Source organism: Mus caroli, unplaced genomic scaffold, assembly GCF_978045245.1.
Source record: "Mus caroli unplaced genomic scaffold, Mus_caroli_1 scaffold_8, whole genome shotgun sequence".
In the NCBI taxonomy this organism is placed as follows: Eukaryota; Metazoa; Chordata; class Mammalia; order Rodentia; family Muridae; genus Mus; species Mus caroli.
The window spans coordinates 47,293,128-47,319,501 of record NW_028227263.1 but is presented as its reverse complement, the minus strand read 5'-3'; the positions used below and the strand labels follow the sequence as shown (position 1 = coordinate 47,319,501).

General features: G+C 46.3%; 1 protein-coding gene and 1 pseudogene across 2 annotated transcripts in view; one reads left to right on the top strand and one right to left on the bottom strand.

Moving 5' to 3' along the window:
• Positions 1-22,144, bottom strand: part of Uvrag (UV radiation resistance associated) — a 265,993-nt gene extending 243,849 nt beyond the window's left edge. The window contains exon 1 of one of the 2 annotated variants that reach the window (XM_029479367.2): positions 21,799-22,144. In XM_029479367.2, coding sequence (XP_029335227.1) covers positions 21,799-21,821 — 23 coding nt within the window. In that variant the 5' untranslated portion in view covers positions 21,822-22,144. The remainder of the gene's footprint in view (positions 1-21,798) is intronic. The other variant, XM_021167360.3, reaches the window with a different exon arrangement.
• LOC110298237 (large ribosomal subunit protein uL15 pseudogene) lies at positions 17,943-18,523 on the top strand (annotated as a pseudogene).
• Positions 22,145-26,374: the final 4,230 nt, after the last annotated feature.

Here is a 26,374-nt window from a genome sequence, read left to right as displayed (position 1 = left end):
AAAGTGGGAGGGCCATGGAAAAGGGGAGGGGAAGGCTATGAAAAGGCAAACCACAGGAAGAGAAATAAACCATCAGTGAACCCATGAAAAGAATGCACTATCATGACCATCATCAAAAGCATAAAAACCAAAAACCAGCTGAGTGACCGATCACGGCCCACGCCTTTAATCTTAGCACTCAGGAGGCAGAGGCAGGAGGATCTCTGAATTCAAAGCTAGCCTGGTCTACAGAGTGAGTTCCAGGACAGCCAAAACTGCACAGAGAAACCTTGTTTGGAAACACACAAAGAGGAAGAGAAAAAAAGAGGAGGAGAAGAGGAGGAGGAGAGGAGGAGGAGAGGAGGAGAAAGAGGAAGAAGAGGAAGAAGAGGAGGAGGAGGGGGGAGGAGGAAGAAGAGGAAGAAGAGGAGGAGGGGGGAGGAGGAGGAGGAGAAAGAATAAAACCCAACACTGCACTATGCAGCAGACGAGTTTCCGAATGTGGCTCACAGGTGCATCCTGTGGCCATGCTCTCTTGAGTACAGTGTGACACTGCCACACAATGAAAAAGTGTGCCTTATGTTCCCAGCCCTGTCACATGTAGCAGGTCTGTCACTACAGCCCACAAAATTCTGAGCATTTATAATGGCTCAAAATCATAAACAGATACACTATAGCTTCCCCATCCTTTTGGATACTCTTCTTGGAGTCCCATTATCATATAGCACAGAGGACAAGCAGCTGCATGGAGGGCCCATCCTGGGTTCCTCAGAGCTGATCTCAGATGGCAGCCAGACCCGCCGCCGCTGAGCCTCTAAAAGTGACAACCAGTGGACCCAAGTTGTTTCCACAAAGCCTGGGCCAAAGTGCAGATTTAGGAGCAAAATCAATGTTTTAAGCCATTGGAATTTTTGTTGTTCTTCTTCTTACTACACAGATATGGGTAACTAAAGAGCTCTAACTGATTAAACAAGCTATTTTGGTCTCTGACACAAGTAAGGAAACTAGAATTGGAGAAAATATGACTGTTCACCTGGAGCAAGGACAACTTAGCAATTACTGAGATATTCCAGTACTGTTAAAAAAAAAAAGCAAAAACTATAAAATAAATCTTTTTAAAAAGGGGGGGGGGCTGAAGAGATGGCTCAGCAGTTAAGGGCACTGACTGCTCTTCCAAAGGTCCTGAGTTCAATTCCCAGCAACCACGTGGTGGCTCACATCCATCTGTAATGAGATCCGATGCCCTCTTCTGATGTGTCTAAAGACAGCTTCAGTGTGCTCATATGAATAAAATAAATCTTTAAAAAAAAAAAAAAGCAAAAGCTTCATAAACACTCTTAAATGGTAATACACTCACACAAGGGAAACCATCATTTTTAAAAGGTCACTAAGTATGGGTATGAAAATCCAAGGGAGAAAATGTTAACTATTCATAGAAAGAAATCTAATTATATTCCCTAAATAACAGAGATTAGGGGTAGTGAATATTGATAAGCTTTCCAGTCCCTCTGCATCTTTTTTTCCTAATTTGCTTATGACCCTTTAACAGATTAAATGCTATTCTTAGCTTATTGGTTTATTAGAGAAACCTGCTGCTGTTGGTGTGCCGGCTGCTGGCGCAGATGTGGTGATGTGTTTCAGAGCATCTGAATAGGAACTGGTCCTGGTTGCCTGCGGTCTGTGTCCCCACTCTGCCCCCCTCGATTCATTCCTTTTCAGATCAGGCATTTATTCTCTGTCTAGGACCATGCTCACTGGCAGGTAAGGGGCTAAGATGCAGGTTCTTTCAGGTAAATTCAGATTCATGTTATTTGGTGGTGGCACACGCCTTTAATCCCAGCACTTGGGAGGCAGAGGCAGGGGATTTCTAAATTCAAGGCCAGCCTGGTCTACAGAGTGAGTTCCAGGACAGCCAGGACTACACAGAGAAACCCTGTTTCGGAAAAAAAAGGAAAAAAAAAAGAAAGAAACTAGGCTTGGGCAATGGTACCAAGAGTCAAGTCACAGACTTAACCGACCAACACTCACTTCCATGAGACACTTCATAGTTCTTGTTCATACCTCGGAGCTTTCTCTGGCACAATTTTTACAGCTTCCCACCTGGAACCTGGAATATCAACTCTGCTCTCCAACTCCAAATCAGCCCAAGAATATCTTTAATGAAGTCATTTACTGAGCACTACTAAATTATGCAACGGGCTTCTCCACTGCAGCCACAAAGCAGACCTCTGACCAGCTGGCATTTCTTTACTTTCTTACCTCTACCCTGTTCACCTTCAATCTTGGCTCAAACCTGCCCTTTTCCCTGCCCTCCGCCTTGCTCTGAGGAACAGGTCACCGCTCTCTCACCTTCTTCTCTAGCTCAATTCTTCCCTCTCCCGATAGATACTTCCTGCACACACTGTGCTTAGGCACCGTGGGGAACAAAGCAAGGAGCTCCCTCTTTTCAGTCTGTAGTCCTACTAAGGACTAGAAAGGTGAACCCTGGTGTGGCCTCTCACACTTATAACCCCAGAGACCCAACCCTGGTGAGGAGGAGGACCAAGCTGGAGGACAGCATAAGCAACAGAGCAAGTTCCAGGACAGCAAGGACCTCTCTCAGAACACTTGGAAAGGAGGGAGGGAGACCAGCCTAAGCTAAGCAGGCAGGCATGATGGCACACAGCTAATAACAACTTTATTTAAATACAGACAGACAGACAGACAGACAGATAGATTACATGAAAATTTCCATAACAAAAAAATTCTAAAATACTACTGATAAGGACCGAAAGGATCAGCCTACTTAAGAGTCTAAAGACTTTAACAGGGTGACAAATTCAATTATGTGTTTGAGAATAAAGAAAATTATTTAAAAAAAAAAAAGAAAGAAAGAAAGAAAGAAAGAAAGAAAGAAAGAAAGAAAGAAAAGAAAAGAAAAGAAGGGCTGGCGAGATGGCTCAGCAGGTAAGAGCACTGACTGCTCTTCCAGAGGTCCTGAGTTCAAATCCCAGCAACCACATGGTGGTTCACAACCATCTATAATGAGATCTGGTGCTCTCTTCTGGTGTGTCTGAAGACAGCTACAGTGTACTTACATATAATAAATAAATAAATCTTTAAAAAAAGAAAGAAAGAAAGAAAGAAAGAAAGAAAGAAAGAAAGAAGGAAAGAAAGAAAAGAAAAGAAAATGGAATTAAAGACAATTTCTAGAGAAATGAGAACTAGTCCGTAAAGTATTAGATCGATAGAGTAGCCGTTCGCGTGCACACACGCCCATACACATAGCATTCTGTCCTGCACTTGCTCTCTGTTGCTGGGATAAACACCACAACCAAAAGCAACTTGGGAACTTACACTTCCATCCCAGCCTATCGCTGCAGTAAGAACTAAAGCAAGAACCTGAAGGCAGCCACTCAAGTAGAGAGCATGAAAGAACACTGCCTACTAGCTTGCTCCCCGTGGCTTGCTTAGCTTGTGTGTGTGTGTGTGTGTGTGTGTGTGTGTGTGTGTATCTCCAACCAACCCAGGACCACCTTCCTAGAGGGGGCACCAAGTAGTGGGTTGGCCTAATGCTGCTGTAATATATTGCTAATTTGGATCCTGTCCCCCACCGTTTGCCCCAAAGGCTAGAGGGTGTAAGACACTGAGTGTAAGGCACTGAGGGACCCTGCCCCTAGTGAATTCTGACTGATAAATCGCTGGGGAGAAGAGGCATGGGCGGGGTTTAGGTTTCCCAGGACTTGAGACCACTAGGAGAAAGGAGATGTCTCTCTTGGAAGAGGAAGTGTGTGCAAGAGAGAGGAGGGGACTGCAGTGGGATGGCTGAGCCATAAACACGTGACCATGAGGGCTGGCCAATTGGAGTTAAGAGCAGCCCAGAGGGAAGATAGAAACCAGTCAGTAGTAACTGGGACTAATCAGTAGAAAAGTGGATCCTAACAGCATGAAGGGTAGGCAGCTGCCCAGCTACTGTGCTGCCTAAGGCATATTTACAAATATAAGTATGTGTGTGTCTTTCATCTGGGAACGTAAGAGGTCTAAGGTAGGAAGAAACTCTATGCCAGGATTTTATTAAATATTTTTGTACTACAGCACCATCCATAATAAATGTGGTAGTTTGGATGAAAATGCCCTCCCCCACAGGCTCATAGGGAGTGGCACTATTAGGGGGTGTGGCCTTGCGGAGGAAGTGCGTCACTGAGGGCAAGGTTTTCAGGTCTCAGATGCTCAAGCCAGGCCCAGTGTCACTCTCCCTTCCTGCTGCCTTTAGACCTGGATGTAGAATGCTCAGCTTCTTCTCCAGCACCATGTCTGCCAGCATGCCACCATGTTCCCCAGCATGGTGATAATGGACTAAACCTTTGAACTGTAAGCCTGCCCCAAATTAAATGTTTTCCTCTGTAAGAGTTGCCATGGTCTAACTAAGACAATAAGGTGGGCCCTCCCACAACAGTTATTAATCAAGAAAATACCCCAGAGTTGCCTACGGACTAATCTGATGAAGGTATTCTCCCAGCTAAAGTTTCCTCTCCAGATGATTCTAGTTTGTGTCATGGTGACAAAAAACTAGCCAGCATTAGCCAGGCATGGTAGTGCACACCCTTAAACTCAGCACTGAAGAGGCAGAGGTAGATGAATCTCTGTGTGATTGAGTCTAGCTTGGTCTACAGAAAGAGTTCCAGGACAGCCAAAGCTACAGAGAAACCCTGTCTTGAAAACCAAAAACAGACAAAGAAAACATTCATGCCAGGCAGTGGTGGCACACGTACTTTATGGAAGTATTTAAATGCTCCCTTAGTTAGATAGGAATAAGAAATTCTGGTGAGGGTAAAGCAAGCATGGTGGTATCCACCTTTAATCCCAGTGCTTGAAATACAGAGGCAGGCTGATCTGTGAGTTCCAGACCAGTCAGGGCTACACAGCAAGACTCCATCTCAAAAAAAAAAAAAAAAAACAAAATAAAAACAGAATTTCTCAGGGGCTGAAGAGATGGCTTAGCAGTTAAAAGCATTCGTTGTTCTCGCGGAGGACCTGGATGATAGTTTACAACTCCAGTGCCAGGGGACCCACCAGGCAGGCATACATGTGGTACACATGCATGCAGGCAGGCAAAGAACACTCATACACATAAAATATTCATAAAATTTATAAATTTTTATGTGCTATTATATGTGCTATTATTGACTGCAGAAGTCAATACACTCTACGTCGCTTTGCTTTGCTTTGACAGCTTCAGCCACGTGGTGTGCCTTTAGAGTCAAGGGTAGAAGAATGGGGTCACGGAATCTCCTTCTGTGACTAAAGAAAGCTTCTGAGGTCAGGCATGTATCACAGGTGAGTGTGAGGGTGTGTGGCTGTGTGTTTGTGTGTGTACGTGCGAGAATACAGATGTAAGAATGCCACAGTGGCAGTTAGTAAACCACTTTGGAGTGTTAGTTTTCTCCTTACATACACAAACACACACACACACACACACACACACTAACAAGTAAATAAATTTTAAGAAGTTTAAAAAAGGAGAAAAAAATTTAACGCTTTAAAATTATACATGACAACAGAACATGATAGCTCACACCTATCATCCCAACACTTAAGGGAGTTGAAGCAGGAGGATTACCATGAGTTAGAGGCCATCCTATGCTACACACTGAGTTCAAGGTTAGTCTAGGCTACAGAATGAGACCCTGTCTCAAAAAGTACAAAAAACAAAACCAAAAAGCTACTGTATATGATGAACTGGCCAAGTGTGAAGTCAAAGGAAAAAAAGCCTGAAGAAAGTATTTTAATTAACACAACAAAAGCAACTTCACTAACACAGAGGTATTCCTAGAAATTCCCAAGAAAATTCCATAAGTGGGAAAGAATGTGAATACATAACTCACAGAGGAAATACAGAGTATTTAAATGTGGAAAGAATCTCATGCACAACATAACTGCACTGAGGCTTCAGTAGAGCTGGCGCAAGTCAGAGGGGCTAACATCAGTCGGAGGCAAAGCACCCACAAAGCAGGCACTCGGCCAGCAGCAGTGCAACTGGCAAAAGTCTACGCGTTCAGCAACCTGGCAACATCCAGACAACAAACGCACACATCCTTCAACACACAATTCCACTTCTCCGTCCGTCCGTGCTAAAAATATACTTGCAGATATGCAATATGAGACACGGATTTTGTTTCTTCTTTTACAGTGGTTGAAGCAGATAACATCTTACACTGGCTTTGAATTCACTATACAGCCCAGGCTCAAGCTCTTGATCCTCTTGCCTCAGATGCCCCTTCAAGGTCTGTGGTCTCCCTTCCCCCCAGCCTGGAACCTGCCTGCTCTAGGGTGGAGCTACCGGCTCATTCGTCCTGCCACGCCTACCTACTGCTGGAACCTGCCTTTGCCGTCTGGAGGCACACACGTGTTCGTCCTGCTACTGGACCCTGAGTTACTTGGCGGGAAATTGGGTTCCCTCCCCCTTCCTTTATAAACTGGGTGTCTGGAAATATTAAATTGAGCCTCGATCAGAATCTGTTTGTCCTGGCTTCATTCTTTTCTCTCGCCGCCTAGCCCCTCTTCTCTTCCAGGTTTCCAAAATGCCTTTCCAGGCTAGAACCCAGGCTGTGATCTGCTGGCCGGACACAACAAAGGTCTACAGATTTGTTCCCCAGAGTGATGCTTTTAAAAGGCTGCGGGACACCCGCCCTAGGGCCTCCCCTTCCTCTTCTGAGTCTCCAGGTGTGAGGCTCTTCCCTACGGGAAGTGCTCCCTGCCATGATCTGCAGCATCACCATGGACCAAAAGCCACCTGACCACACACTGAGCTCTCAAAAGCCGTGACCCAGAATATTTCGCTCCTCTTTCAAAGCTGATTATCTTATGTATGTTACAGTAACGTGAAGCTAACTGACGCAGAGTAAAGTATGGCTCCTATCAGAGAAAAACTGCAACGAACTTTAAATATACCCATCGGTAGTTAAGTTATGGATCCTATAGTGAAAAATGCTACACAGCCATGAAGAATAAATAATGTAGTGTCTACGAAACAAGTCAAGACACTACTAGTCTTCAATAGTTTGTACGGTGCCTGAGTTGTCATTTGCACTTCACAGAGAGAAAAGAATGCAATGTTGTGATGGCTGGAGAGGCTTAAGTATAAATACTTGCCCCAGGAGGGGGGTGGGGACTGCAACTATATCCTTACGCATTACACAAAATCTTATACACATTTTACATGAGAAAGCATAGGAATATATTCCCTACTTTTAAATGAAAAATAAATTTACATTAAAAAAAAAGACAAAAAGTCCATCGGTAGTGGTGCCCGCCTTTAATCCCAGCACTGGGGAGGCTAAGGCAGGTGGATCTCTGTGAGTTCTAAGCCAGACTAGTATACCAATAAGAGTTCCAGGACAGCCAGGCTAAACAGAGAAACCTTGTCTTGTGGGGAAAGAAAAGTGAAGAGGGCAATAAATCTCTTTGTTAAATTATTTATTGTTATTTTACATGCATTGATGTTTTGCCTCATGTGTGTCTGTGTGAGGGTGTCAGATCTTAGAGTTAACAGTTGTGAGCTGCCCTGGAGGACAGGGAATTGAACCCACATCCTCCAGAAGAGCAGCCAGTGCTCTTAACTGCTGAGCCATTGTGGGTTAGAATGGTGTCCCGCGCGGCTGGTCCGCCACAGGGCCACTCATGGAGGCGGGACGGGACGCAGGAAGTCTGACTGCAAGCACCCCAGGCTGCCAGGCTGGCTTCCGGAAGCCGCAGGACACCGCTCCGAGGGTTGGGAAGCATAGTCAGAGTTCCCCGCTGAACTGCTGGAGTTCAGCTTGGATTCTAGGGTACCACAGACACCGCTGAATGCCTTGGAAGAGCTGAGAACAGAGTGGGTGCCTGAGGGCGGGCACTAGCCCTGGCCAAAGGGAAAAGGGCAGGAGGAGAGCGCTCCCGCTGGTTCCCACAGAGGAGAGTCCTTAGTTTGCTTGGCTTAATAGGAAACACGTCTGAGAGCACAAGGATATTAGACGTGCCATCCAATAAAAAGAGGTAGTCCATGGTTTAAAGGCGTTTATTGTCATGGCTGAAAGGGGAGCTAAGAGGGTAGTAGAGGCAGAGAAAGTAGAGAAGTAGAGGCTGGCCATGGCCACGTGGAGAGAGGGGGAAGGGAATGCAGAGAGAGGGGAAACAAGAGGGCAAGAGAGAAGAGGGAAACAGGAGTAAGAGATAGAGGAGGGGGCAAGCAGCCCCTTTCATAGTGGGCCAGGCCTACCTGGCTGTTGCCAGGTAACTGTGGGCGTGGAGTCCAGACAGAATACCAGGAGCTTGGGGCATTGCCCTACCTGACTGATGGCCACAGAATTAAGGAGCTGGGTCCTCATGTCAGGAGCCTGGTGTCTGGGAGCATGACAAACTTCCTTCCAGAGTTATCCTCACTGTTTCTGCAGGGCCTTCACACCCGTTGCTTTATTCTCCAACAAGCCACATAGGTGCACGGATGGATAACTCTACCTTGCAGAGTTATCTGCTGGGTCTCCGGGGTTTAACCCTAGCTCACCCAGAAAACAGGCTGCTTTTCAAGGTCCGAAAAGCCATCTCTCTCCAGCCCCCTTGCAATAAATCTTTAAATGCAGACATATGTAACAGCCATTCCCTGTAGAAGTGCAACACAGTGAAAGCTCAGGCTACTGTAACCCTGAACTTGAGGGATGCTCTATAAGCGCTAGTGAGCAACCACTGGCTGTGTCCCTTCCTGCAGAGTGTAGACATGTCCATCCGTGCACCTATGTGGCTTGTTGGAGAATAAAGCAACGGGTGTGAAGGCCCTGCAGAAACAGTGAGGAACTTTATAAAAATAAGCTGATAAACAGATGGGGGCGGGGCTGTTAAGAGCGTGGCTGTCAAGGAAGTACATGGCTGTCAGTGAGAAAGGTAACTGGACCTGGGACTGAAGGAAAGAGACAGGCTAGAACTCAGCTATCTTCATATTGGTGAGAAAAGAGAAGGAAAACAGACCTCACCCCAAAACAGTCAATGACTAGAATTCCAGAACTGTAGAGCTGAGAGGCCTCTGAAAGTTGTCTAAGCCTGGGGACCCTGCACCACCAGCGAATGTGTTTCTATGCAGACCCTAGGTACTAGCACAGCACTGACCTACTCAAGTAGATCCCTTATTCTAACTGTGTCACTGGGTACTTCAAATGCATGTTTTCAATGGAAGCAGAGATCTACAGAATCCAGACTTATTTTTTAATGAGAAAGCCTGAATCAAAGCAGGGAGTACTCACTTCACACTGTTAGTAAGAAGCAAAAGTGAAACTGGGCCTGATCTCCCAGATGGGTGCACCAAGCTTGCCCCTGAGACACCCGGCTTCAAAACCTGTGAGGCCTCTTGGCCTTTTAGGTCTCATGTATTCTACCCAGTTACAACAGCCAGCCGTGTCCATCCACTGTCTTCCGAGCATTGCAGGCCTATGGTTCCGCCTGTGCTATCAACTTCTGATTCTGAAAACAAAAGTTCAGGTCCTACTATCAAGCTCTAGACAATTCTTTAGGAAGGTTCAAGACACTGAGATGCATTTAGCATGGGCATGCTGATCCCAGGCAGAGACTACCATAAGCCAGAACTTGGTATTTCTAAGGCAGAACTTTGACTTCTCCTTACTCCAGCTGCATCCTTTCTTAGAAATTTAACCCATGGTCCTTTACGTAGCGAGGTCCTCTTGTTCCTCTCATTCTAATCAAGCTTCACAAACAAGCGCAGGGCCCCAACCCTCCAGCAATCACAAATCTTCTCCTTGCGTGCCATATCGTAATAAACCAGATCATTTTATTATCTCCTAACTACTTGTGATTTGCTAGCAACACCTCTGAATACCATTACTGCAAAAGGAACTCAAAAAGTTCCAAGTACTAGGATCTGTCTCTCTCCCTCTCTCTTCCTCCTTCCTTCTCTCTCTCTCTCTCTCTCTCTCTCTCTCTCTCTCTCTCTCTCTCTCTCTCTCTCTCTCCCTCCCTCCCTCCCTCCCTCCCTCTCTCTCTCTCTGCTGGAACTGAACCCACCAGCTTCATGCAAGCTAGGTAAGAGATTTACCACTGAGCCACACCATCCCTAGCCTTGACACTTTTAAAAGGCAAAGCCTGTGTTCTTTGTTTATAAATTGACTAAACCTGGATGGCAGCTGGATCCTGAACTGAAGGGAACCAGAGACCAGGTCTAGAACGTCCCCAAAGGCCTGTGTGTTAATGGCTTGGTCCCTGGGATAGCACCACTGGGAAGTGTGACAAACTTCAAGAGCTCAGATTTAGTGGAGTCTTCAGAGCATGTACCCTTAAAGGGATGTTGGGATTCCCCAGTCAGGAGGGACAGCTTTGAGCTGCTGTGCTCACAGAGTCCAGGCTGTTTCACCATAAGGGCAAGCAATGAGGTCATGGATTGATGCCTTCTAACTCCAAATTTCCAAAAGCCCACCCTTTTCATAATTGATTCTTCTTTTCTTCTTTCTTCATTGTAACAGAAAGCTAATACCAGAGGTGTTCTGAAACGGACATGTGATCAGCTAGCCAAACTGGAATGTGAGCCACAGAGAGCGAGCGGCAAAGGGCACACAATCAACTAACTAAATTGGAATATAAGCCGCGGAGAGCTTCTGCACAAAAGGACAAGGCATGATTAGAGAGCAGGAGCTCCCTACCTGAGTGGGGAGGAGGACTGGAGGCTGGAGGAGGCAGAGAGGACTGTTTACTCAAGCCTGCCTGAGTTAACAGAATTACTGTGAATCCTGAGCAACAGATGCAGGACATCGTGAGCTGAGCACAAAGGGGCCACAGAGAGGATGGGATACCCAGCAGGTCACACAAGCCCAGACCCTTCCCCACACCTTACCATTGGAGTTCTAGTGCTGTGTGCTGTAAGTAAGCTGGTTTGCTGATTTCCAGGAGCTATTGCTGCAAATAACTGAACCGTGGGCGAGGGGCATGGGAGCTCCCTGCTCACATCTGAAGTATAGGTAGCCCAAGAGTTGCAACAGCAGTCTGAAGCAAAAGTTTTGTAAGGATCAACCGTCAACTTCCAAGATCTAAGACTAACTCCAGGTAAACAGCTGCAGAACTGAACCAAAGAGCCAGGCAAACCATCAACTGTGAGAGGCTGGCTCAGTAGGACAGAGGGGTAAAAACCCTCAGCCGCATCTCAGTCTTATAACCAGTCGAGCGGTAACACCTGGGAACGATGGCAAAGGCCCGTTACCCCTGCACCAAGGTGATTGACACATGAGGGCTGATAGGAATTTGAGGCCACGCTAAACTACATGGCGAGTTCCAGACCAGCCTGGGCTGAGATCCTATCTAAAAACTAAACAAACCAAGAGTCTGGGTGGTGGTGGTACAGACCTCTCTTTAATCCCTGTGCTCAGGAGGCAGAGGCAGGCAGATCTTTCTGAGGCCAGCTTGAGCTACAGCAAGAGTTCCAGGGCACAGAGAAACTTTGCCACAAAAACAACAACAACAACAAAAAAAAAAAAAAAAACAAAAAAAAAGAGCAAAAGAGGGGGAAAAAGAAGGACAAGATGGTTGTTTCCACAAAGGCTGACAACCCAAGGCCACTCCAGGGCCTACGTGGCAGAAGAGAAGTGACTCACAAAAGTGGTTCTACCGCCACCAAATAGGTACAGAAATAAATCAATGATTATGTAATTTAAAATATTTTTTAAAAAGAAGACAAACTCTGCAATTCTACAAATCTAATAAGTAACTGATGTTTTTCTGGCAGAGATAACAGAGTAGAGGCAGAGGGCTCTTTATTGTCCTATCCATCCTGAAAATCTTCCACATAGAATAAACTCTGTTTAGTCACTTCATGTAAAAAAAAAAAAAGCCCAAAATACCTTCCTATGTGCACAACACACAAGTAACGACTGTGGTTCTGTAACTACACCCATGAATCAAAGCTCGGCAGGCTCCTCATGGGCCAGGAAGTTAACATTTAAGTAGTAACAATATTCCCAAGGACTTTCCTCTTTCCGAATGGGACATTTTAAATATTCCTTCTAAGTCTAAATAAAACTATTTTCATTTTGAAGACTTTTTAACGGTTTTCTAGATTAGCTCTCTTACAAAGAATGTTTGGAATTGAAGGAGAAAATACTCCATATCCTCCCAAAGACACAGTCTGGCTGGCAGAATGCAGACATTCCTGTCGGGCCCAGTGCTCACACAGTCAAAAGGCACATCACAGATATCTACTGGAGAAATGGCCACCCGGACGGCTTTCCCACTCAGCACACAGAATTGGCTAATATAAACAACGAAGTTACTTAAGAGTTCAAACTACAGTCGTGGTAAAGATCACCAAGTTGTTCATAGGAAACAAATCTGAAGCCCAATTCCCAATTTCTGTCATTTGTTCCCTTTTTTCCTTACTTAAGAACTTAAGGACTGAAACCAAAGGCAGACACTAGTGTCAGCTTCCTGATATATCTTGTTATTTTAAAAGGTCTGGCCACATCTCTTAGGATAGTCTAACCACCATAACACGAAGAAATGCTACCTATTTCCATGGACCACTGAGTGCGGGTTCTAATGCTCAGCTTCAGGGTTACTTATCTTAGCCTCAACAAGCACACTTGGTTAGCTTTCAGTTTTACAAAATGCCTAATAACATTACAACTAACGTCTACAGCAATCAGTGCTAAATATTACACAGAACCAAACTGCTGGCGTGGAGAAAAACCACAGTCACCAGATGTTGGCTCTTTCCGAAACTTAAGGAGGTAGAGAATTCGATGTTCCTAAGAATATTCAAATTTTTCAAAACTGGACAGGCTTGATAAAGCACCAGAAACAGAACAGGAAGAGCAGCCCTGGAGAATGGGACAGGAGCAGAGTGAGTGTCCAGCCCTGCCCTTGAGGGGAAATTTAAAGCAATGCCACAGCTCCACTTTAGTTCCAGCCTAAAGTCAAACCGAGCTGGGGGACACCATGTCAAAGCCCAGAAAGGAGTTATAGAACCAGCCTCTCTGTGCACTCGCTCGCTCGGACCAGCTGGGAAGACCCGGTGCTGGAGAGGCAGGCACTCCCTAGAGCTCTGATAAAGTCCCTGAGGTCTCTGGAGCACATTCATGGGCTGGCAAATAGTTTTGCCTCTGAGAACATCACATTTTTAAATTTTTATGTCTGTAAAGTCCCACTATTCCAAAACTTGAATTTCCACCTTAAAGTAAGATGGACAACAATATCAACTACAAACTAGAAGGGTGAGTGGGGGGACTGGAGAGAGGGTACAGTACTGATGAGCACTTGCTCATGCAAGAGGCCCAGGTTGGATTCCCAGCACCACATGGTAACAACCATATGTGACTCCGGTTCCAGGGGACCCATTATCTTCCAGCCTCCAGGGCAATGCATGCATGTGGTGCATAGCCATACATGCACACAAAACACCCACACATAAAAATAAAATTAGGCCAGCACTCAGGAGGCAGTGGCAGGCGGATTTCTGAGTTCGAGGCCAGCCTGGTCTACAAAGTGAGTTCCAGGACAGCCAGGGCTATACAGAAAAACCCTGTCTCGAAAAACCAAAAAAAAAAAAAAAATTAGGGGCTGGAGAGATGGCTCAGAAGTTAAGAGCACTGACTGCTCTTCCAGAGGTCCTGAGTTCAATTCCCAGCAACCGCATGGTGGCTCACAACCATCTGTGATGAGATCTGATGCCCTCTTCAGTCTATGCAGGCATAGAGTACTCATATACATAAACAAACAAATAACTAAGAAGATAAATCTAATTTTTTAATAAAATAAATAGCTTTTTTTATTAAAAGCTATTTAATAAATAAATAGCTCTCCCACATAAGAAAGTTCTAATGCCATTAAACCTAAAGTATACAAATGCAAATATTTCAACCAGATTTTTAAAACAGATTTGTCTTTAATTTTTCTAAACTAAACTCCCAATTTTATAATCAGAGAGTATATTATATCCTCCTCATCATATCCCAGTACACTAAAAATGACCATGATTTCTTGTTTGCCATAGCAGAAGTATGTCTTGGCTTGCAGGTAGAACTGCATAGTTTATTAAAAATTAAAAATATACATCTGTGGCCCACTGTGCTGGGTGGTGAACGCCTTTAATCTCAGCACTTGGTCTCTAAGAGTTCAAGACCAGCCTCGTCTACACAGTGAGCTCTAGGACTCCTGGAGCTGCCGTAAGAAAGTAAGTAAAAGTAAACTACACATCCGCAAACGGTGGGAGGTAAATTTGGTCAGCCCCACACAGCAGACCCAACTTTCAATTCGGCCCTATTTCCAGTCAGTTTCACTTCTGGATTTTCTACCCCAGAACTAAGAACTGTGATCCCGTGAAGAAATCTTGAAGTAAACACAAAATAAGAACATAGCTTTTCCTTTTAAAGCAAAACTAAACATCTTCACAGGAAGAACAAAGAAATCACAACACAGAAAGCACTTAAGTTCCTGATGGCATTTTGTCGGGTAAAGTAATGACTTTAAGATGCCCACAGGCAGCTTCCAAAGCTTCCTCATGGTTTTGTTACAAGAGCCAGCCCTGCTCAGAAGTTTCCGTGCCTTTATCTTACAGATACACAACTATGGATTGCATCTCTTTCCTTTGATCAAAGAGGTTTGATACATATTAATGGATGGAATAATGGTACAGGGCAGAGCACTGTGCTGACCAAGGCATCTGTTCCCTATACGATTCGGCTGTCCTTTGTGCCTGCCCTGGCATTACCAACACAACATACTAAAAAAGAAGAAGAAACATTAAGTTGGCTTTAAGAAGCAAGTATATATAGCCAGACATAGTGGTGCACACCTCTAACCCCAGAATTTGAGAGGCAGGTGGATCTCTGAGTTTAAGGCCAACCTAGACTTTTTAGTGAGAAGCTGTCTCAAAAAAAAAAAAAAATGTATGATAATCACAAGCATGTAATGGGGAATGAACACCCCACTGGCAACCACATTAAACATACTATCTGCGTCTGTCATCTTGTTAGTGTTTCAATCCTATCTGTGATGGTTTGTATATACTTGGGCCAGGGAGTGACATTATTAAGGGGTGTGGTCTTGCTGGAGTAGGTGTGTCACTGTGGGTGTGGGCTTTAAGACCCTCATCCTGTGCCAGGCAGTGGTAGCACATGCCCTTGATCCCAGCACTCGGGAGGCAGAGGCAGGCGCATTTCTGAGTTCGAGTCCAGCCTGGTCTACAGAGTGAGTTCCATGACAGCCAGGGCTACTCAGAGAAACCCTGTCTCAAAAAACCAAAACAAACAAACAAACAAAAAAGACCCTCGTCCTTGCTGCCTGGAAGTGAGTGTTCTGCTAGCAGCCTTCAGGTGAAGATGTAGAACTCTCAACTCCTCCTATACCATGCCTGCTTGGATGCTGCCATGCTCTGGCCTTGATGATAATGGACTGAACCTCTGAACCTGTAAGCCAACCCCAATGAAATGTTGACCTTTGTAAGACTTGCATTGGTCACGGTATCTGTTCACAGATCCCTAAGTATCTAAGTAAGACACTATCCAATCACCTCTGTAAGCTAGTAAATTATTTAAAGGAAGTCACATAGTGACTAAATACTGAGTTACCACTTCATAAGCAACACGTTGCTAGGGGCAGATGCTGTTGGAGTGGGTGGCTACAGTAAATGGGAATTGGGGGCCAAGAACAGCATCCCTAGGTGGATGCTTCCCGTGACTTTTGAGAAGTTAGTGAGACCCTAGGTTCCTCATCTGTAAAAGGATAGGAATGTCCACTGAAGCACTGCAAATAATTTATGTAGATATCTGTCCTCAAGGGCAAGGAAGCAAAAATCCCCACTCCTTAAGTGTGGCCTTCACAGAGAGAGACAGAAGGTCCCCAGGAGTGCAGTGGAAAGGAGTGGGGTGGCACAAGCAGGTTTCCAGCAGGGTGCCCTGGTGAGCCCCGCCTGCTGTGTGGGGATGCTGTGGTGAGCACCACTTGCTCACTACCTGTGGTGATGCTGTGGTGAGCCCAGCCTGCTCACTACCTATGGTGATGTGTAAGAAAAGCTCATCTTGGTCTTCAGTCCCTGGCACAGCATTTTACCTTCTAATTTCCCCAACAAGGAGCGCAAAGGGAAATCTTCTTTTCCGGTTTAGGCGTTTGACCATGGTTCCTGACCCAAATCATTTCCTGGGAGCACTTTCTAGTTTGTCTAGTCCTGCATGGCAGCTCCTGCATGGCGGGACTATCGGCCCCACTCCCCTCTAGAGTCACGCTGATGACTCAACAAACCACTGATGGTGTCTACACAACGATCTCAGGAACTGAGGGCAGACAGCCTGAGGACTCGGAAGCTTCCATCCACCCCGTTTCCTAACCAGTCTCTTCTGTCTGGCTGCTCCCCATCTCCTTTACAATAAACCAATAAACTGAAAGGTTTTTCTGGTCTTGTGAGCCACTCTAGCAGATGATCAAAACCTAGAGGACTGGAAATACCCTGCATTTATAGCCAATTGGCCAGAAGTTCTGGAAGGCCCAGGTTTGAGATTGGCATCAGAATGGCAAGGGGGCGGGGCTGAGCCTTTAACCTGTGGACTAGATACTAACTCTAGGTAGCTAGTCTCAAGTTTAATTATAGGCCATGCTACTGGTACCCGGTGGAAGACTACATGGTTCTGGGGAAATTCCCACGCTTGGTATCAGAAGTGCAATTTTGGGGGAAGTGGGGCAAGGAGGTTAACACCTCAGCTGGTGAGGACCAAAGTTCAAATCCATGGAGACAAGTAGTGTAACAGTGTATATATATACATCTGCTATGATAAAAATGGCACTTCACTCTTGAGTCTTGCTCTTAAAAGCCCACAACTCCAGCATAACCATGAAAAACAATCCATGCTAATGCCAGGACAGGATCATCACACACAACGTCACACAAAACGTCACACAAAACAGTACTCAAAACAACCAAGAGCGGGCTGGTGAGATGGCTCAGTGGGTAAGAGCACCCGACTGCTCTTCCAAAGGTCCGAAGTTCAAATCCCAGCAACCACATGGTGGCTCACAACCACCCGTAATGAGATCTGATGCCCTCTTCTGGTGCGTCTGAAGACAGACAGCTACAGTGTACTTACATATAATAAATAAATAAATCTTTAAAAAAAAAAAAAAAAAAAAACCAAGAGCATCAAAGAAAGAAAGAAAGTGTAAGAAATTGTCAAAGGAGGCCAACTAAATGCCACCTGGGATTTATGCACAGAAAATAAGGGCGAGTCTTTAACTAGACAGATGAGTATTTCAAACTCAGGACTCGCACACAGTGGGTAATCTGCACAGGAGGGGCTCTGACAGGAGCGCCCACCACGACAGGGACAACAATGATGACGACCCTGAAATCACTATGCTGAGGGAAATCACGCAGGCATAAAAGCACAAACACGGTAAGAATCCCCAGGCCTGAAGAACCCAGGAGGTCAAACCGACAGAAGCAGAAAGTACAGGGAGCTTTGCCGAGAGGGCTGGTGGGAGGGAAAAGAAAGGGGGAGCTGTTTATTATGTGTGCAGGGTCTTCAAGGCTGATGATAAAGTGCCAAGCATTTCCAAGATGTTCTTGATGGCACTGAGCTCCACACTTGAGAAAAAAAAAATTAAGATGGAAGGCTGGACGGACAGCTCAGAGGTTAAGAGCACTTACTGTTCTTACAGAAGACCCAGGTTCAATCCCACTGTAACTCCAGTTCCAGGGGATCTGACACCCTCTTCTGTACTTTGCAAACACCAGACACACATCTGATGCGTGTCACATTCAGGCAAAATACTCATAAGTACAAAATAAAATAAATAAATCTATATATATATATTTTTTTTTTTAATTCAAGGCCTGACTGGGCTACAGATCAAGCTCAAAGCCAGCCTGAGCTATTTTATGACTCCTTGTCTCAAAACAAACAAAATAGCCGGGCATGGTGGTGCACGCCTTTAATCCCAGCACTTGGGAGGCAGAGGCAGGCGGATTTCTGAGTTCGAGGCCAGCCTGGTCTACAGAGTGAGTTCCAGGATAGCCAGGGCTATACAGAGAAACCCTGTCTCAGAGAAAACAAAACAAAACAAAACAAAACAAAAAAACTGCTTTTCCCTTTCTGCCACCGCCATGCCATCCAGACTGAGGAAGACCTGGGAACTCCGGGGCCACGTGAGCCACGGCCACGGCCGCATCAGTAAGCACCGCAAGCCCCCAGGCAGCCGCGGGAATGCTGGAGGCACACATCACCACAGAATCAACTTTGACAAATATCACCCAGGTTACTTTGGGAAAGTTGGTATGTGGCATTACCACTTGAAGAGGAACCAGAGCTTCTGCCCAACAGTCAACCTGGATAAACTGTGGACATTGGTCAGTGAGCAGACGTGGGTCAATGCAGCAAAAAACAAGACTGGAGCTGCTCCCATCATTGATGTTGTTCGATCAGGCTACCACAAAGTTCTGGGCAAGGGAAATCTCCCTAAGCAACCTGTCATTGTGAAGGCCAAATTCTCCAGCAGAAGAGCTGAAGAGAAGATTAAGGGTGTTGGAGATGCCTGTGTTCTGGTGGCTTAAAAGCCACACCGGAAGTTAATTAAATGCTAACATTTTCCAAAAAAAAAACAAAAAAAACAAAACAAAACCTGAGAAAAGGGTTGGGTGTGTAGTACACAACTTTAATCCCAGCACTAGGGAAACAGAAACAGGTAAGGTCTCTGTGAGTTAAAGGCCAATCAGGGTTATGTAATGAGGCCCTGTCAAAAAAAAAAAAAAGGTAACGAGTTGAAGCAATAACTCAGTAAAAGAAAACAGAGGACTTCCCTAGCTTGTGCGAAGTCCTGGGGTCAATCCCATGATTGCAGTGGTGGTGGTGGTGGTGGTGGCAGCAGCGGCGGCGGTGGTAGGGACCAGGAGAGATGGCTCAGTGGGCTAGCATTGCCCTGAATGTTGAGAAGACTTGAGTTCAGATCCGTAGAAGTCACATAAAGCCAGGCTAGATAGCCCATGTGCCTGTAATCCAGAAACTACTATAGAAATGGAGACAGGAGACTCCTTGAAGCTTACAGGCCAGCAAGCTTGGCATACGCCACAGAGAAAACAAGATTCGCCTTCTCAAACAAGGTGGAAGCCAACACCTGAGGCCGTCCTGTGACCTCCTAGTGTTCTGCTCCCTAAACACACAGAAACGGGAGCACATACACACAAAAATAAAGATAATAATAATAATAACAACGGCTATAGCTTCCAACCTATTTCTCTCAAATACAAATAACAAAAAAAGGCAAGAAAAAAACGATTCTTCAAGACTATAAAAATCAAGCACAACAATTAGAGAAGTGAATTCTAAAAACACAAAAATCACTTCACAGAAGAAGTTAAAGAAGCAATTAAACATATGCAATGATATTAAAATTCATAAGGCTGGGCAGGAAAACTGAGACCATGTGCTTGATATGCTGTCCAATAGGCAATAAATGAAGCTTTTAAAATATTAGCCAGGTAGTGATGATGCACACCTTTAATTACAGCACTTGAGAAGCAGAGGCAGGGGGATCTCTGTGAGTTTGAGACCAGCTTAGTATACAGAGTGAGTTCCAGGATAGCCAAGACTACACAGAGAAATCCTATCTCCAGTAGTGGGGGGATATATCTGTGTGTGTGGGGGGGGGGGATATATACATCAGTTAAAGAAATGCACATTAAAATAACAAAATGTGTATGCACTATGTGTACACACCTTTAATTCTACCAGCAGAGGCAAGCAGACCTCTTTGAGTTAGAGACCAACCTGGAGGAGTGGGTAGACCATAGCTATTCATCAACCACAGGGGGGGTGGGGAAAGGTTCCAGATTAGGTATGTAAATTAAAATAAGGCAAACCAGAGGCACAAGCCAGTAGTCCCAACCACAACTCCCAGAAGCTTAGGAGGCATAGGCAAGCGTTTATGAGTTCAAGGCCAGCCTAGTCTATATAGTGAGTTCCAAGATACCCAAGGGCCTTATAATGAGACCCTGATTTAATAATAATAATAATAATAGTAAATTAAATTTTAAAAAGACAAACCATACACCTTATACATAATTTTGTGGGCTTTCTTGGGCAAACCCAAATCTTTTCCAGAAGCAGATAAGGTAGAAGCAGGCCAATACTATTGGAACTTGTATTATAGAGTAAATTAATACGTTAATCAACAAAACGCCTATTTTAAAATATATTTGTTTCCCCAAACTTGTGCATTTGGTCTAGAAAGCAGAATGAATATCAACCACAGAAGGAATGTGTTTTGTTACATAGGCTGCCTCACAGTCCAAGGACGACACGCCCAGAAAAAACTTTAAGTAGCATGCCAAATCCTCACGCAGCACCCAGCTGACACTTAGGACACTATATGCCAAACTAGAAACTCGACCAACACTAACAAATGGAGTTGAACTGTGTTGAACCGGCAGTTGGCTTGGATTAGTTCTTCTAGTTTTGAACCGTTATTGCTCGAACAGGCTCTAGTCAGGAAAAGATGCGATGTTCTCTTCTCCAACCCGCCTTGCTCGCACAGCTCCCCTAAACTATGCCCATCTAGATGTCCAATTTCTCCAGGCGGCTCCTAACAGTGCTCACTATTGCTTCTCCCAGCAGGCCCTCACACTCCACCTCCCACACAGACAAAAATTCATATTAATGCCCAATCCACAGACTACTCTCCCAGCCACCCTCTCATCCTCTCCCACGACCTCAAAACGCAATACAAGCCTCATTCCTTTCCAACTCCTAATATTCTCCAAACTCACTCTCCAATGGCACTACAAAACCAGGGCACATGCCTTCTCATTTGCTAAATTCTCTCCTACTACAGAGCCTTGCATCTGCAGTTAACGTTGCTTCCCTTCTCATCCGGCACCGGGGGGGGGGGGGGGGTGGGGGGTGCAACATCGCTCTTTCCTTTACATTCCGATCCACTCCATGCCTGGCCCTCTCTCCCATAGCCTCTGCGCTCCTGTGTGGCTCCTTCCTGTCTCTGGCAAGGATGGAAAGTTACAGAAAGGGTCTGAGGGAGCTCGTCCTGTGGACGGTGGTGGAGCAGCTGCTTTCAAGTCTAAAGCAAACTATTGCTGCTGATGCACAAGCTGGAGTCAGACTCTGTATTTGGAAATCCAGCCCCACCAGAAACACTAACAGAGAGGCTGTGGGCAAGCTTGTTCCTAGAACTGAGAAACCGGGACAATAAAAACAGCTATCTCATGGAGTTGTGACGATTCAGTGCTCACTTTGCACAGACCCAGCTCGGTAACCTCTCCATGACTGACAGTTTCTCCAGGTCCTCTTCAATGCTAAGGTTCCTGCAGAGTCTCCCCTGAGGGACTGAGGGAGGCCAGTGGAAGATGTATTGATAGGCGGGTGTTGCCAAGAATTTTGTCAGATCCCCAAAGTCAGTGTTCTCTTGTCCTTATTACACACACACACACACACACACACGCACACACACACACACGTGAGATCCAAGCTATGAATATTTACAAATCCTCCTTCCAGGCACTCACCAGAGGGAGTGGAGTGTGCCATGAGGATCGAGATTGGAAAGGAAACCCCGACGTCCCAAATACCTTCCTCAGGAGGAGCGGAAGGAAGCACCCGAAACGCTAAGAATAAGTGCAGAAAACCTACTCCTCGATCCAGGAGCGAAAGGGAAAGCGCGGCGGCAGCCGGCGGGGCAGGGCTCCCCCGCGCCTTCTTGGAGGGATGCGGGGGTCTGAGCGCGGGAACGGCCGGGGAGGGGGCTCCTCCTCCTGTCAGCCCTCCTCAGCCCCGCGAGCCCCGCCAACCTTCTCCGCCCCCCGGCTCGCGGCCGGCTCACCTGCTGAGACGGCAGCTCCACATGCAGGGCCCGCGCGGGGGCACCGGGCGTCAGCGCGGCGGACGGGCCCGGGGGTGGCAGGGGCACCGGGCCCCCGAGCGAGGCGCAGGAGCTCATCTGGACCCAAGAGCCGCCGAGCGGCCAGGTGGGCTGTCCTCCCGCATCGGCCGCTGCCTCCCGAGCTGTGATTCGCCGATCCCCTACAGCCTAGAAACCCGGCACCGAGAGGTCCAGCAGCTCCGCGCCCGCGCTGGCCACCGCCGCTGGCTAAGGAAGAGCCATATTACCGCAGTGCAACCCCTCCACCCGGCCCAGAGCTGGCGTGCTCATTGGTTCCGTTTCTGAGAGGGCGGGACCCGGCGGCGGCCAAGGGACGTGCTATTGGCCAGCGGGCCCGTCCGTCGTCGGCCGCAATGGCTAGGGGCGGAGGGACTCTAGGATGGCCTCAATTGCGTCTGTCAAACCCGGGCTAAACCTGGGGCGTAACTTCTCTTTGCCTCAGCCTAATTGGCCCTTTCGCTATTGAGGGGTGTGGTCTCCTAGGGAAGCCTCGTGGGCTATTGCTCTAGAGCGCTGTCAGTTGTCAGTGAAACAGGGACGGCTTCTTGATTAGGTAGAGCGCGCGCCTGGGGTGTCGTGTCACGTGCAGAAGTCTGGAGAGTCACCTGATTAGTGAGAGTCAGTCCTCTAAGCCACTTCCGCCCTAACCTAGTTGCTACGGTAACAGAGCCTCCAGTGGAGGGCGGGGACCGGCTTGGCACCAGCTGAGTCGGGATGGATGGATGGTCTGACTTCCCGAAGTGCTCTCATCCACGTACAAAAAAAGCCACGCTTTATGACTGAGAAGGGGAACCGCCACTGAGCAGCGATCACTGAGACCAGAGATTCATCGGGCAGTCCACCAGCTCTTCAGTGATCCACTCAGACCTGCAAGTCCACGCCCATTCTAGCTTCTCTAACTAGTAAGCTTAGCCACAAAGTGTGCCAGCCAGCCAAGAGACTGTCTCACCTCTGCTGGTGGGATGCTTATGCTCTGCCTAGAAAGCCTTTACTGCTTATGACTAACGCTTGCTTAGCCATCGTATTTCAGCTGGGGCAAGAGTCCTTCCAAAAGACTTCTCTGAAACTCCGAATTAGAAAACTTGCCTTTACCACAGACCTGCTTATTCTATTGTGTTGTCTTTGTTTGTTTACTTGCTTTGCGCGGGGGCGGGGCGGGGGGAGGGGCGAGATTTGGCTGACCTGCCACTCACCGTGTAGCTCAATCTACCTCAGCTCCCCAGGTGCTGGGACTACAGGAGTGTGCCACCACAGCAGACTCCACTTTGTCTTTTAATAGGCATTTAACACACACAGCCTCCCTGAATTCAAACACTCATATGTGAATTCCTCAACCAAAAGACCTTGTCTGATTCATCCCTGGATCCGCATTGCTTGCAGATAATAGAGAAATGAATATGAAGGTACAGCTCAAATGCCCTCCCTTCCCTGAAGACTTCTTTGACCATAATAGCAGCTACAGCCATTGCTTCTATAAGTAGCACCGAGTCATTTTGCAGAATATTGATTCCCCCGTCCCCATAGAGTGTGAATTTCTCCACCACCTGGACTGTTATAGCTGAAAGAACACAGTGTTCAGAGAGGCAGACACAACAGGAAGCAGGCAGTTTGGGATTCTGACTGCCACCTTCTAGCTTTGTCACTGAGCAGGTCAGCTTCCCACTGTCTATCTATGCACTGAATATTACTGGTGTCATTGTGGGGGGTGGTAGGTGAGCCAATATATGTGCCCATGAAGACTCCAACATATAATAGATGGATTTAAAATTTTTTACTGAGTGGGACGATGTATATATAGTTCAATGGTTGAGTAGATGCCGAATATTCACAAGGCCTTGGGTTCAATCCCTAGCACTATTTAAGAATTATGTGTAGCTGGGCATGATGACACATGCCTTTAATCCCAGCACTTGGAGGCAGAGGCAGGTGGATCTCTGTGTTCAAGGCCAGCCTGGTCTGCAGAGTGAATTCCAGGACAGCCAGGATTACAAAGAGAAACCCTGTCTCAACAAACAAACAAACAAACAAAGTATGTGCACATGTTTGTGTGTGTGGACACGTTTGTGTACACAGGTATGCATGCAGGTATGTGTGTGTGTGCAGAGATCAGAAGTCAACCTCAAGTATCATTCCTCAGGAGCCGTCCATCTTTGTTTTTTGTTTTGTTTTTTTAAGATGGAGGTCCCTTGTTAGCCTGGAATTTACAAAGTAGAGCAGGATGGCTGGCCAGTGAGCCCTATGGATCCTCCTGCCTCTGCCTCCCTAGCTCTGGGGTTAGAGGTCTGCACTGCCATGCCCAGCTTTCTTATCAGGATGCTGGGGCTGGTATTTATCCGGGAAGTTGGACAGAATGCACTTTTCCGAGCTATATCCGTAGCCCTGCCCCCTTCTTAAAATAAAAGGTAAGCATATTAACTTTCAGGGGAAATGAGTTGCATCTGACCTTAGGAATGGATTGCTTTGATGTCACAGTCTCTTATTTTGAAACACAGAGCAGTTCCTCATGGCTGGAGCCTCAGTGTGGGGTCAGGTATCTGTTGAGAAGTGAGCAGTTGGGAAATTCCAAATCATACCTAGTTCAAGCCATACAATGCCAAGATCCAGTGGAATTTCACAGAAAACATTTCTGTCTCTAAACTGTGCTTGTTTGCCAAGGCTGCCCTATCAAATTACCACAGACTTGGTAGCTTAAAACAGCAGAAATGTATTCTCCCACAGTTCAGGGTGTCGGCCCTCCTTGTTCTTCCAGCCTCTGGTATCTCTCAGATCCTTGGCTGCATAATTGCAGTCTTTGACTCCTCTTGACATTCTCCCTCTTCCTGTGTCGTCTTTCTCCTCCAGGGACATTTGATATTGGTTTTAGATGCCCTGTTCATACTTCATCTTGGGATCCTTTGTTAAGTGACATCTACAGAGCCAGGCAGGGTAGCTTATGCCTGTCATAGCAACATGCAGACAGTTGTTGTGAATGTAATGGACTACACAGTGAGTTCCAGGTCAGCACGGGCTACAATATAAGACCCTATCTCAAAAAACAAAAGAGAGAATGAAGGAAAAAGGAGGGGAGAGAAGAAGAAAAAAATATCTATGTAAATACTCCTTTTTTCCAAATATGGTTATAATCACAGGTTCAAATTATTTGAATATCCAGGCCATCATTTTGGCCTACAACACAAGGAAAATAAAACTATGGACCAGTGAGATGCCTCAGAGGGTAAAGGTACTTGCTGCCAAGCCTGAGGATCTGAGTTCTATCCCTGGAACCCATAAGGGAGAGAGAGAGAGAGAGAACGTACTCTCATAAGTTGTCCCTTGACTTGCAGGTACACACCTATAGCATGGAGGAGCCCCTACACATATACATACATACATATAGATGTAAGAAAGAAAAATGGGCCTAGAGAGAGAACACAGGATCTTTTCATCTTCCTTGGGTCGTCACTTCTGTCATCTAACCTTTTACTTTATTCAGTCAACAGTCGCCCAGAGAGCTCCTCTGCTAGGTGCCAGCCCCTTCCCGAGTAACTCCAAAATCAAGTTACCAGCCTGATCCCTCAGTACTAGCGCTGAGTGAGTACTCGTGCTGGTGCTGAGGGAGACCCAAGGGCAAGCACTCATACACACACAAGTCACAGTGGTGGGGACATTGAAACAAGGATACTAAAGAACCAGTAGCAGAGGGAAAGCACATGAGCAGAAGCTGCTCTTCCCACGCGCCCTCCCTGGGGCTCGTCTCCTCGAGGGCTGCCTGCAGGATACCAGAAATGCATACTTCAAATTCAGGAGCCAACTCAGACATTTCAGCCCACACGACTCAAGCACTAGGGGAAACTCAAGCTGCTGCTTGCAAAGTATTCAAGAGAATGCATAGCAACTATAGCGCGCTGGGTGTCGGAGACAGCAAGTGTTCAAGAAACACATCCTAGGACTATTTTCATATATGCTATTTTATTCTAATGCAGCCAAATATTCCTTGGAACTTAGTCTGTAATGTGGCAGTTTCAAAATAAAAAATACATTAAAAAACACTTTAAATTGCTTACAGTCACCATGTTGATTCAGCCCTGTGTGTATTTCCCAGAGAAAAGTATATCTATTTAGGTCAGTGGCTCTCAGTCTTCTGAATGCTTAGACCCTTTAACACAGTTCCCCATGTGGTGGTGATTCCTCCCACCCCCACCCCCCCATCACAAAATCATTGTCATTGCTACCTCATAACTGTAATTTTGCTTCTATTTTGAATCTTAATGCAAATATCTGGTTTTCAGGATATCTAACGTGACCTCTGTGAATGCGTCATTCAACCCCCCAACAGGGTCAGGACCCACAGTTGAGAACTGCTGATGTAAGTGTAGAGAGTACAGATGACAAAGTGGCCAGGTACAGCACACATGCGAGGGCTGGAAGGTTGAAGGCCAGACAGAAACTCGAGCTCTCTCCTCCCCTCCACCCCCCACCAGCATGAGTGGCTCTTCAGAGGCTAGAGGAAAGATCAGAGCTGTCTTGAAAAGTTTTA